Source organism: Heteronotia binoei, chromosome 4 (assembly GCF_032191835.1).
Source record: "Heteronotia binoei isolate CCM8104 ecotype False Entrance Well chromosome 4, APGP_CSIRO_Hbin_v1, whole genome shotgun sequence".
Lineage (NCBI taxonomy): Eukaryota > Metazoa > Chordata > Lepidosauria > Squamata > Gekkonidae > Heteronotia > Heteronotia binoei.
In genome coordinates, this window is record NC_083226.1 from 156712553 (window position 1) to 156726338 (window position 13786).

Consider the following 13786-nt stretch of genomic DNA (forward strand, 5'->3'; position numbering starts at 1 on the left):
ACCCTCAAGCTCTTGACCTTGTGCACCATTACCAATGGTGCCCCGTCAAGAACTCGTAGGGGGATTTCTCCTCCCAGACTGCCACGACTCAGGCAAAGGACCTCTATCTTCGCTGGATTCAACTTCAGCCTGCTCAGCCTGAGCCATCCTGCCACAGCCTGTAACACCAGGTCCAAATTTTCTGTGACACAGCCAGGCTGGCCATCCATCAGTAGATAGAGCTGGGTGTCATTGGCATATTGATGACAACCCAGCCCATACCTCCGGACAATCTGGGCAAGGGGACGCATGTAGATGTTAAACAACATCAGAGAGAGGACTGCCACCTGTGGCACCCCACAATTAAGTGGCTGCCTCTGGAACAGTTCTCCCCCAATCGCCACCCTTTGTCCCCGACCATCAAAGAAAGAGGAAAGCCATTGCAAAGGCAACCCCTGAATCCCTGCTGTGTGGCCCCTGTTTTAAAAAACAAAGCATACTAGTGAAACATAATGAATAAGCAGCTGAAAGCACAGTCAAATATGATTGTGGATCACCATTTGTTTTTTTGTTATGGGCTTGCAGAACTCATTCTTATGGAGCTTCGCCCTGTGACAGAAGCTATGGGAACACACACCTTTCTCAATTTGTTGCAGAGTTTATCCAAAGTTTTCTCATGGTTAGGGATGGCTGGCCACACAAAGGGTTTGATCCTGAAAGAGAAGATAACAGCAATGATAGAAATTAAGCAAATCTTCTTGATGATATCCTCTACAGAGGAGCCTTGAAGTGCAACAGCAGAACAGTGACGATGCCCCAAAATATGCAGATTTTGCACCCTTGTTTCTCTCCAGAACAGCCAAGCTGCTACTCTGCATTTCTAGGTAGTCAACCTTCAGTAGATATAGGTCGTTTTCGCACTCACCTTCTGCCGGCGCGACCCCCCTCTTCACCGCGCAGGATCTGCCCGGATTTCGCACTAAACGCTGCGGAGCAGCCAGAAAAGCCGGAAGCTCCCGTCGCAAAAGCCGCGCAAACGCCAAACTGCTTTTGGGCGGTTTCAGTTTGAGCGGCTTTTGCGCCGGGAGCTTCCGGCTTTTCTGGCTGCTCCGCAGCGTTTAGTGTGAAATCCGCGCAGATCCTGCGCGATGAAGAGGGGGGTCGCGCCGGCGGAAGGTGAGTGTGAAAACGACCATACAGTCTTTTCTATGTATCTCCACATTCAAGCTGAGGGGAAACACCTGTTGTTTCTCATAAAAAATTTGCTAAGCATCTCACAGCTATTAAGAAACATTAAGGGGAGGGACGGTGGCTCAGTGGTAGAGCATCTGCTTGGTAAGCGGAAGGTCACAGGTTCAATCCCCGGCATCTCCCACTAAAAAAGGTCCAGGCAAATAGGTGTGAAAAACCTCAGCTTGAGACCCTGGAGAGCCACTGCCAGTCTGAATAGATAATACTGACTTTGATGGACCAAGGGTCTGATTCAGTATAAGGCAGCTTCATATGTCCATTAATTGTCTTTTGCAAAATTCCAAGTATTTCCATAGTAAAGGACAATAATCAGACCAGAAGCAATATTACATTTTAGAACACTCAAGATCAGGCAAGACATGGATGATCTACAGATTCTAAATCCCCACCACCACCACCTATTTTTGTCTACCAAATGTGGACTCTCAGGAGGAGTGGACTTGGGAGAGACAGTTCATAATTTGGCAGGAAAATGGAGCATTCAAGTGACTTGGTCTGTTTATAAATTGTTCCTAGTGGTGTGGATCCATTAGAATTTTTTTTTTTAAAGCCATCAATGAGATAATAAATTAGGACAAATCCAAATAACAAGCTTTGGTAGACTCTTCCTCAGGCTAGAGCAACCAAGGGTGTGGCAGTGGAGTTGGAGGTGTGGTAGAAAAGCTCCAGTGTGGGCCAGATTGTAATTTCTGCAATGTAGAAAATACAGTTTCTGATAGGGTCGCCAGCTTCCAGATGTTCTCTGGAGCTCTCTTGCTTTTACAACTGATCTCCACCTGGCAGAAATCAGCTCCCCTGCAGAAAATGGTTGCTTTGAAGGGTGGACTTTATGGCATTGTGCCATGCTGAGGCCCCTCCCCTCCCCAAACCTCGCCTTCTCCCAGTCTACCCCCAAAGTCTCCAGGTAACCCTACTTCTGAATGAAAACATACATTTTGCTTTCTCAGGTCATACAATTGCATGTACAAGACAAGGTCAGGGTATACATGAGGGAGGGGGCCATGTTACAAGTTTGGGTTTTATCAGAACCAAAAATGCTTAGGCCGTGTTCTCATTTAGCCGAAAGGGACTCATGTAGGACAAGGTTCTAAAAGTGTGCAGTTGGAGTGACAAGCATTTAAAATACCTGCTTTTCCAAAATATTGGGATCAGAGAAATCAGGACGAGCAGTACAAAGAAGGCCACGAAGGATGTTGTCATCAGGATTATTTTATTATCTAAGGAAAAGAAAATAATACATATCTCTTTATAGTTCTCACATATTTCTGTTATAGCTATAGCATTTTGTCTAAGTGCCTATGTGCTATGCGGACTTCTTTTAACGAATGAATGAATATCTCTTATAGAGTCTTTAGTTGTATTTGCCTTCAAGAGTAAAAGAAAACCCTGTTATTACTACTACTACTCTAAGCCTGTTTGGAGGGGCATGATGCACCTTTCGGTTTGTTTTTGTTTCATGAAAGTCACCCCAAATGTAAATGCCCATCTGCATCCTCATGTTCAGCATCGACCAAGTTAAATGAGGACTGCTTGAGCGTCACTTTGGCTATGTGCAAAGAGCAACTTTGTTGGCTTTGGATGGTTGAATGTGGCAAACCAAACACTTATTAGCTATTAAACGGGGGATTCTCTTCAGACCCGTAATGGGGACAGGGGAGCCTTCCTTGCCTTCTCAGAGTTCCTATGAGCAGATGATCTTGAGCAGTGACTAAAATAATAATACATTATTTACTAAAGGAAAATATGTTAGACAGAAATTTGGTGACCAAGTAGGTTGTGTTCACATCACGCTGTCTAGCATTAGACAGGGAATATTATTCCTTTGGCGTTTATTAAACTGAGAGTGTGTTAAAAGTGGTGAGATCTGCTGAGCAGCAGGCTGGTACTTATTATCCCATGTGGTGGACCTGCAAGAATACTAAAAGGTACTGGATAAAGGTTCACGAATTGATTCAAAAAAATATTGTTATTCCCAACACCATTTAAACCTGAACTATTTTTTTGCTAAATATGTTCACAATTAAGATGGATAAAATATCAAAGCATATGATAATAAATATAATAACAGCTGCAAGAATTATTTTTGCGCAAAATTGGAAGAAAAAAGAGAACCCAACTATAGACAATTTGATAGTAAAAATAATGGAGATAGTTGAAGTAGATGAATTTACATATATGCTTAACACTCAAACCAACAAGAATAAGACTCAGAACTGGTCTAAGTTTTATGAATGGTTATGTACCGTATATACTCGAGTATAAGTCGACCCGAATATAAGCCGAGGCCTCTAATTTTACCCCAAAAATCTGGGAAAACTTATTGACTCGAGTATAAGCCGAGGGTGGGAAACGCAGCAGTTACTATTCCTGTGGCAGGTAAGGCCACAATGCTGCTTGCAATGAAAGATGAGGAGAATGGTGGTGCAGAACACAAATCAACAATACCAAGGCAGAAGTCATTTCTGGTCAGACTGAAAACACCAGTCCCAGCACGACCCCTCCCCCTTCACTGAGGAGAGGAGAGCAGGGGGCAGCTTTAGCTGTCCTTGGAATTCCGGGGATGCGGGCGGAATAGTGACTCGAGTATAAGCCGAGGAGGGGTTTTTTCTGCCCAAAATTTGGGCAGAAAAACTAGGCTTATACTCGAGTATATAGGGTAAGTGTAAATGAAAAATAGAATGTGTTAAATTGTATTAAAATAATTAGGAAGAATGATAGAAGGTTGAAAAGGCAAGAATGAAGGGCAAAGGAATATATTAAAAATAATAACAAGAATAATAATAAATAGGAGATAGGAATATAATGGGGTATATAATGTATATAATGTTGCATATAAGAAGAAGAAGATATTGGATTTATATCCCGCCCTCCACTCCGAAGAGTCTCAGAGAGGCTCACAGTCTCCTTTACCCTCCTCCCCCACAACAGACACCCTGTGAGGTAGGTGGGGTTGAGAGGGCTCTCACAGCAGCTGCCCTTTCAAGGACAACCTCTGCCAGAGCTATCGCTGACCCAAGGGCATGCTAGCAGGTGCAAGTGGAGGAGTGGGGAATCAAACTTGGTTCTCCCAGATAAGAGTCCGCACACTTAACCACTACACCAAACTGGCTCTCAGATGTTGTAAGGAGAAACTGCTCACCTCATTTTTGGGTTTTTTTATTTATTATGTAAGTTTAAGTTTGTTTTGTGCTTTTTATGTTATGTAGAAACTTTGAATAAATATTGCAATTTTTTTAAAAAAGTGGTGAGATCGAGCAGTTTCTTCTTCCTCCTGTTACATGAACAAGGCAGCTGTCGATGGCAGATCTGGAGAAGGGGAGACTGGCTGGCTGGTAAGTTGGTGGCCTACTGAGAGAGTGGTGAGGGGACAAAAAACATTGAATTCCCTCAACCTCACAATTCTTTCAAGTCTCACACTTGTTATATATAGTTCTCAACATGGTCTGAGATTTGCATCCATAAATCCAAATATCAGGGCCATTAACAGACAAGACAGATGTTTCTACAAAACCTAGAAAAATCCAGGTAAGAACTCTTTTTGAATTGCGTATGTCTCAGCACCCCTGTTTTAGCTAGACAGTGCTTTAGTATATTGACCCTCATCCAGTTTACTGGGTGTGACATGCTGCACTTTTTAAAAGCTTAGAATTGCATTACAAACAGTTGAAGGACTGCAGAGGGTTAATTCTTCACAGAAACAGAGAGCCTTGAGAGACAGACTGCTCCAAGCAATCTGATTGGTTAGCATCAACTGAGTAGAGAGAGACTTACTGGACGCTGAGGAGAAGAGTCAAGTACTGATAGTTTTGGAATTCAACCCTGAGAACGGTTTAACACAGACAGAAGAACTGGGGAAAAGTTGGCAAGGAAGTTCGGGAAGAAAGCGATGACTCCCTTTCTGGCCAAAGAAGAGATAGATCTTGTAGTGAGAGGAGAATTTCCCTACTCAGTCAAACGGAATTACTGAAGAGTGAAGAGATCCCTGGTCTGGTGTGGTTAGAAGCTGCCTCGAGAAACCTTAAGAGTCAGTTAAAAACTCTTAACTCTTAAAAAGGAAAAATACAGCAGAGTATCATGATGTACCAACTTACTTATTTCCTCTGGCATTCTCTGTGCAGTCTGGATGTAGGCAGAAGAGCTCCATTCACTCCACAAGCCTTTGAAAAAACTGTCATTGGGCTTGGACCGAACTTTTAGTTCATACTTTGTGCTTGGTTGAAATTCCCTTCTCAGAAGTGTTAATGGAACACGTTGAAATAATTTGGTCTAAATAAGGGAAACAATGTTTATTTACTTTTCAAGAACTTAGGACAAAGAATTGTCAGAAATCATACTGTGGGAGTTTGTAACATTTATTACCTTCAAATTTCAAAAGGCTTTTAACAAAGTACCTCATCATAGGATTAGAGGGCAAGTTTACTTATGGTTAAATGGCAGGAAGCAAACAGCGGATAGGTGAACAGCTGGTCTGATCTGGCAAGGATTTTCTTATGTTCCTATGACTCTACTTGGTGTAATATGGCAGGTAGGCTGCAGGGAAAAAGTTCTGTCCCTAGCATCTTCAATTACAGGATTTTTGGCCACAGGTTTTCCTGAAGAACTGCTGCTAGTCAAAGCAGACATTTAGCTAGATAAGGCAGTTCCACTGATATAGGTGTCTTGAAAAGAGGCTTGAAAAGGTCCATCAGTAGCAGTTAGCATCATGGGTATATATCACTAAAAGGAACTTCTGTGTTCAGAGGAGGAAATGTTTGTCCTCCGTACCTATAAACCTTCTGTAGCATCTAATTGGCCACTGTTGTAAACAGAATACTAATAAGGATTGACCACTGATCTGATCCCATAGGGCTCTTCTCATGTTTATATTAAGAATTCATTTTTCGTTGTGTGAAAATCCTGCTGGTTGTGTGAAGATCTCATTTCAAAAATGCTTTGTTGACATTCAAAGCACAGTGTATACATATGTTGGCAAAATATGCTGGATGGATAGGCTTCTGAGGTGCTGTAGAAGGTTGTCGCCCTATGAGAGATGTGTTTGGGTCCCATGTTTTGGAACTGGCTGGGATTTGGGAGGCAAATGAGGAGTAGGCTTGCCATTTGATTGCCAGCCCTCAAGAAATGGAGCTGGTTAAAAAAATGGTTGGAAAATGGCATCCACAGTGACACCCTAGGAATTTCCCAATGTCTCTATGATCTTTACCACAGAAACTAGGGGAATTCTGGAGCATCAGTCAAAAAGAATATAATATAAGGGGGGAGGGATGGTGGCTCAGTGGCAGAGCATCTGCTTGGTAAGCAGAAGGTCCCAGGTTCAATCCCTGGCATCTCCACAAAAAGGGTCCAGGCAAATAGGTGTGAAAAACCTCAGCTTGAGACTCTGGAGAGCCGCTGCCAGTCTGAGTAGACAATACTGACTTTGATGGACCGAGGGTCTGTTTCAGTATAAGGCAGCTTCATATGTCCATATATGTCCTCCTCAAAGTGCACTGTCCTGAGGCATTTCCCTCAGCATCTTCCAGCATGGGACAACATCTCCCATGGGACAATTTCCATCAAGAACTTAATTGTAGGGGTACATGAGAAGCATTATAAAAACTGTCCATAATATTGAGTTGTGGCTCTCCAGCCTGTCATGATATTTAATGTGAAATTGGGGTCGCTCATGCTGACCATGGAAACAACACAAATTGTGGCAGCCACAGAAAAGGCAAGGGTTTCTACACATTCCAGGTACTTCCCAGAAATGCAGGAAAACATGACCTAACAAAATGCAAAAGATATCCAATCTATGTAGTTCTTTAGAGGATTTTTTGATGGATTTAAGTGGCCAAATGCATTTAATCTAAGAAGGCAAGGATTTCAATGAAAAATGACAATGAAATGAGTGGAAATATAATACCATGGTTTTCATTAATTAGTTCACTATATACTACATAGCTGCTTCTTTTCATGACATTCAACTGAAAGACAAACCTGAAACATATTTTTTGCAAATAGTCATCCTTAATTGAAAGTGGACCAAATGCTCACTTTGCTACTCATGGTCCAGTTGGCGTTTTCAGTCCAGTAGGCCATTTCGTATATTAAGGAATCTTTTAGATATCCTTGTGATGAGGGTGGAATGGAGAATTGAACCAGATAAGCACCTTCCTTTTCTTGGTATGTGATATTTAAGTCAAATGGTGCATCAGGCTTAACTGTAAGAGGGTAAAAAGAAAAAAAGGGGAGGAAAATAAGATATAGTTATCACTTCCTTATGGGGATAAATCAGAGGAAAGAGCAGCTGTGCAAGTGGCAATTGCTGACCTTCAGCTTAAGCACGGCTCTCTTGAGGTTCTGTGATCTGCCATATTTTCAGTGAAGGGCATTTTTTTAAAAATCCCACCCTTCCTCCAATAAACTCAAGAAAGTATACTCCTCTGTTTTCTTATCTTAATAGTCTAAGAGAGCCAGTTTGATGTAGTGGTTAAGAGAGGTGCTCTAATCTGGACAGTTGAGTTTTATTCCCTGCTCCTCCACATGAAGCCAGCTGGGTAACCTTGGCTCAGTTACAGTCTCTCAGAGCTGTTCTGTCAAGAGGAGTTCTCTGAGAGCTCTCTCAGCCCCATCTACCTCGCAGGGTGTCTGGTATGGGGAGAGGAAGAGAAGGAGATTGTAAACTGCTCTGAGACTCTGGGTGAAGGGCAGGGTATCCAACTCTTCTTCTAAAGTCACCCAGAAAGCTTCATGGCAAGTGGAGATTTGAACCCAGGTCACCCCAGTCCTAATCCAACACTCTTAACTGCTACCTCAGATTAGTTGTCAAAATCAGAAATTAAATTGAATCTAACAAGAAATAAGAGATGAGGGGGCTGATGTACCTTGAGTATGGGAAGGGAAAAAAATTGGATATATATATATATATATATATATATATATATATATATATATATATATATATATATATATATATATATATATATATTGTAGTTTCACAGTGTGGAAGAAGTGAGAAAAGTAGGACCTGGCAAAATTCCTTCTAACACATCTCCTGAAGATATAGAAGTCCAGGCATCAATTGCACTCATATCACAACTCTTCTGCAGAATTTCTCCAGTTTAAACCCATCAAATCAATTATCTTAGACAGCTGTTCACCTTGGCACTTGATTCCAGCCCTGTCACTTATATACCTGTGAACCTGGGAACCAAACTATACGTTACATTTTTTCATGTGTTCACCCAGTACCTGTGGGGAACACATAAAAACACAAGTAAATAGGTGGGGGAAATGTAGCGTATCATTTGGCTCTGTGTAGCACAACTGTTGATTTCCTTGTGGGCACCTAGAGCATCATTGTGAGGTAATGGTTAGTGCTTCAATATTATGCAGTTATTGACTTACTGGCTTGGTGCCATAATAAATTGATTGATTGACTGATAGTGCTTCAGTCTAGGACTTAGGAGATCCCTCCCCCATCAGCCATGCAGTTTGCCAGCCATCTTGGGCCAGTTTCCCTCAAATGCAGCCTCACTTATCTCACAGGGTTGCTGAAAGGATAAAAGAGAGGAAGAGAGAACCATGTACTTGCATGAAGGCCAAGATTTTTATAAAATAAATAGTCAGCAGGCTATAGTCTGATCAGAGCCCTTGTGATAATTTTTGTAATAGTTCTGGAAGTGGCAACCAAACTGGTCACAGGTCTTTGGGGTGTGCACGTGTATTTGGAAATTTATAGTGGATTTCAGCCCATGCCATCACTATGAAGTGGCCCAGTTTTTTGAACTAGTACAAATAAAAATAAACCTTGAATAATGCACACAATACAACTTACTGATTTCAATGAGATTCAGTTTCTGGCAGTGTCTACATTGCTGTTCTGTTTGTATTATCAGGCAGGCTTCAACAGAATGATAGATGAGATCATCCCTGAGAGAACATTTATATTCCAGCTGGTTTTCCGCTGAGCATGCATGCTCATTGTCATCGTAACTGTGGGGAACATTAGTGTCAAAGTGAAATTTCTGAAAATTTAAAGACTCGCTGAATGGTCAGCATTTGAACTCTGTACTTACAAGTTGACATAAAATTTGAAGAATGAAGAAAACTTCAGTGCTACACATTGTATGATTTTCTCCATGTTTACTCAGAAGCAAATCCCTCTCACTTCAGTGGAACTTTTACCTCAGTAAGTGTGTTTTAAGGCGGTAGTCTAAGACTTATCATGTGGTTTATTGATTAGATGGGTATTATTGGCAATTGTTTTCTCTGTATGAGTGAGAATCATTAAGTCTTTTAAATAGGGGTAAAGGACATTACATCTTTCTTTTTTTTGACACTGTGAATTTTGGTCTTTTGGTAGAGGGTTAGTATAATTTTTTATTTTATTTTATTATTGTTTTAAAAACCCCACATGTGAAACCCCAGTGCATAAAATTACAATAGTTACTCAAGTTAAACATTAATAGATATCAGAAAGAAGAACATCAACCTAACTTTCATATAGTGAATACAAGAAAAGTAAAGCGATACAGTTTACAACGATATCAAATCAAATCAGCTAAACATTCATCATTTGCATAAATGGACTCCAAATCTCATTAAAACGACACATTTGTCTACGACCAGAAAACGATATTTTTTCAAAAGCTGCAAGTTTCAATAAGTCATCTTCCCAAAGAAGAATTGGAATTACATCATTTTGTTTCCAGTGTTTAAGAATTTGGCGTTTTGCTATCAACAGAGCCCTTCCTAACCATAATTTTTGCCCCTTCTTTAATTTCCATTCTTTCGGAAAAGGTTTAGTATTAAGTGACTATCTTGCCATGGTAGTTGACGTTTAATTGTATCCTTTATTTTCAATAACACCTGTTGCCAAAAATTCTGAATCACCTCACAGTTAAATAGCATATGTGTGAGATTCGCCTCTCTACTCTTACATCTCCAACACTCTGCTGAGGATAGCATTGCTCTCTTAAACATACGAAGTGGGGTCCAATAAACTCTATGCAATACTTTCTGTTGTATAGTTATCAACCTGATGTCCAGAGTGGACTTCCTAATTTTATTACAACAATCTTCCCATTGGTCCAAGTTCACGTGACATTGAACCTCTAGATTCCATTTTTGATTTAGTGCAGATAGGTCGGGTATTGTAATCTCCTTCAGTATATTATACAACACTAAATTGGATTTCTTCTGCTCAAATGCCTCAGACAGTTGACCAAACAATGGCGGGCACTGTGATGCCGCCAACGCATCAGGCCCGAACACAGTTCGCAAGGCTTGTTTCATTTGCATAAAATTCCACTGATATAATGGTAAAGATGTTATTTGAGTTGGAAGTTCATAGTGTGCAATAAACTCATCCTCTTGATTTTTTAACTGATCCAAAGAAACAATACCGGCGTGCATCCACCGAAGCCAAAAAACCGGCTTATTGCCTATCTTAATTAAAGGATTGCCCCACAAAGAGGCTTTTTCATGCGAGAAAGGGTCAGCGTTAACCAGTTTCAGTGTCAGCTCCCATACTTTTCTAGCTGAAGTAATTGATCTCAGTGGATGTTTTATCACAGAGAACGTCGAACCTAGTGCATAGCATCCCTCCAATGGAAATATCATTGCGCCCTCAAGCGATGCCCAGGTCGGTGCGTTATCCAAGCTGACAAGATTCCACCATTTAACTGCAGCTAATAAAAGGGCTCTGTGATATAATAACAGGTTCGGAACCCCAAAACCACCTTCCTTCACCTCTCTCTGAAGCTTAAGCATAGAGATCTTAGGTCGACTGGAGCCCCAAATAAACTTAGATAAGATCCCATCGATTTTATTGAACCATTTCTTAGGGATTAGAATAGGAATGCCTCTCAAAATATAAATTAATTTTGGAAATATGCACATTTTTAAAGTATTAATTTTCCCCCATAATGACAGGGTCAAGCCCTTCCACCTTTCTAGATCTGTCGTTATATTGGTCAATACTCTATCTAAATTAATCTTAACTAGCTGCGATAGATCGTTGGGCAAAAAAAGGCCTAAATATTTCACCTGCCCTGTTGTAACTGCTAACTGGAAAGAGCTATAATCTAAACTTCCACGCCCTAATGGCATCAGCTCAGATTTAGACCAGTTTATTTTATACCCAGCTAACTTGCCGAAATTGTCAATTATTGTCATTACAGCTGGGATAGAATGCTCAGGGTTCGACACAAACAGCAATAGATCATCTGCGTATAAAGCAAGTTTATATTCCAAACTCTTAAATTTAATCCCTATGACGTCCTTAGATTTTCTAATGGCTGCCGCTAAAGGTTCAATACACAAATTGAAAATAAGAGGTGAGAGAGGACACCCCTGTCTCACACCGCGATTTAATCGAATAGGAGGTGATAAATTATCATTAATTTTTAATCGGGATGATGGATTATGATATAGTAATTTAATCCATTTTATCAATGATTGAGGAAAATTCAAATGTGATAAAACCGAAAAAATAAAGTTCTTATGGATTGAATCGAACGCTTTTTCAGCATCCAAAGAGATTAGCGCTGAGTTTTCCATAGAATCTCTTTGCAGATCAATTATGTCTAATGCCAACCGGATATTGTCTTGCCCATTTCTGCCGTACATAAATCCAGTTTGGTCTTTGTGTATCAAAGATCCCGCTACTCTCTTAACCCGATTAGCCAGAATTATTGCTAAGATTTTTATATCAAGATTAATTAGAGAAATTGGTCTGTAACTAGTACATTCCAACCGATCTTTATTGGGTTTCGGGATCACGATTATCAAAGACTCATTCATTACTTCTGGTATAGAGTCATTTTGATACCAAGAGTTATATAACTGATGTAACTTAGGAATCAGCACATCCTGAAATTCAAGGTACCATTCAGATATAAAACCATCTGGGCCAGGGGCTGTACGGCGTTTTAAAGAATCAATTGCGACCTTAATCTCTAGACTAGTTATTTTTTGCGCAAGATCCACTTTTTGTTCACTATTTAATTTACTTAGTTCTACCCATTTCAGAAAGCTAGATATTTGTGACTCTTCTGCTATCTGTGGGATATTATATAATTGTTGATAGAACTCAAAGAAAGAGTTAACAATCTCCTGTGAATCTATGCAGATCTTATTCTGTCTATTTTTAATCGCAATGATTTTTTTATCAGCTTTTTCCCTTTTTAATTTATTTGATAATATTCTTCCTATTCTATCACCTGACTCCCAGTGCTGATGACGAGATTTGTACATGATTTGCTCAAGTGTATGATATTTTAATAAATTAATTTGATAATTCAAATTTTGAATCAATTTATAGGATAGCACATTTGGGCTTTGATACATTATTGTCCAAGCCTGAGTTAACTCATTCTCCAGAGATACAAGCCGCTCTTCGCTTGTTCTTTTTTTATGTGCAGTATAGGCAATAACTTTCCCACGGATCACTGCTTTAAATGCTTCCCATTCTATAGATCTAGAAGATGACGAGCCTTCATTTATCTCAAAGAACTCATTGATTTCTCTTCGCATTTGTGATACAAATGTGTCATCCGCTAACAAAGTAGCATTAAAGCACCAAGCTGTTTTTGGTTTTTCTTGAAGAGCCAAGTGAATATCTAACAGAACCATATTGTGGTCAGAGATTGTTGAATGGATTATCTCGCAAGTATTCACCTTTGAAATTAAATCGGGAGATAACAAGAAGAAATCAAGTCTAGACATCAGGTTATGAACCTTTGAATAAAATGTGTATTCCCTGAGTGTAGGATGTAACAATCTCCATATATCAGTCAACCTCAGTTAGTATAATGCCCACACAGGTTATACTTTATCATCATATCGATGGAAAATTGCATAGGATACTTGACAACCTCAGAAGTAACATTCACATAAATATCCCATATTCTCCCATGTCACACTGGTTGCCCATTTTCCTAGAGTTTAAAAAAATGTGATCTCTACTTTTCCATTTCTGCCCCATCTTGTAATAACATACTGTATGTGATGGAAGTCCATCCTAGTTTTTCACATTTTATCATTGTCAGGTAATCTGCCAATGAAATAACTTGGTCCATCATGTTGATTTTTCTCATTTGAATATACTGGGTTAATTAATATACTGGAATGATCAATTAATTTTTCTAGAAAACCATATTTGTGCCCAAAAGGGTTAGCCATGTTATTTGCATGTGGCAAACCAAAAGTGAACAGCAGACTATGCAGGAATACAGTCACAATGGAGCTCCTAGCATTCAACTGACTTTCTTTTCTTTTCTTCTTCCATCTAAGGGTGATTTCTACTGAAGAAAATAATCCAACCTTTATTGTGTAGAGTAAAATACAGGTGTTGAGCAGGAAGAATAGTTGTTTATCCCCCTACTCACAGACCCTACTACCCTCCACAACCTCTGTCACAACAGTTCAGGGTTACAGTTAGGTCACAGTTTGCCACCCAGCCAGTTGGTGTAGTAGTTAAGTGTGATGACTCTTATCTGGGAGAACCGGGTTTGATTCCCCACTCCTCCACTTTAAGCTGCTGGAATGGACTTGGGTCAGCCATAGCTCTTGTAGG

The 13786-nt window shown here is 40.1% G+C and overlaps 1 protein-coding gene across 1 annotated transcript in view; it reads right to left on the minus strand.

Annotated features, from left to right (window-relative positions):
- IL7R (interleukin 7 receptor) overlaps positions 1–13786 on the minus strand; it is a 30857-nt gene that overhangs the window by 1918 nt on the left and 15153 nt on the right. The window contains exons 3-7 of the mRNA XM_060236279.1: positions 9044–9201; positions 7261–7427; positions 5322–5496; positions 2357–2447; positions 617–692 (exon numbers count right to left, since the gene is read on the minus strand). Of these exons, the coding sequence (XP_060092262.1) occupies positions 617–692; positions 2357–2447; positions 5322–5496; positions 7261–7427; positions 9044–9201 (667 nt within the window). The remainder of the gene's footprint in view (positions 1–616; positions 693–2356; positions 2448–5321; positions 5497–7260; positions 7428–9043; positions 9202–13786) is intronic.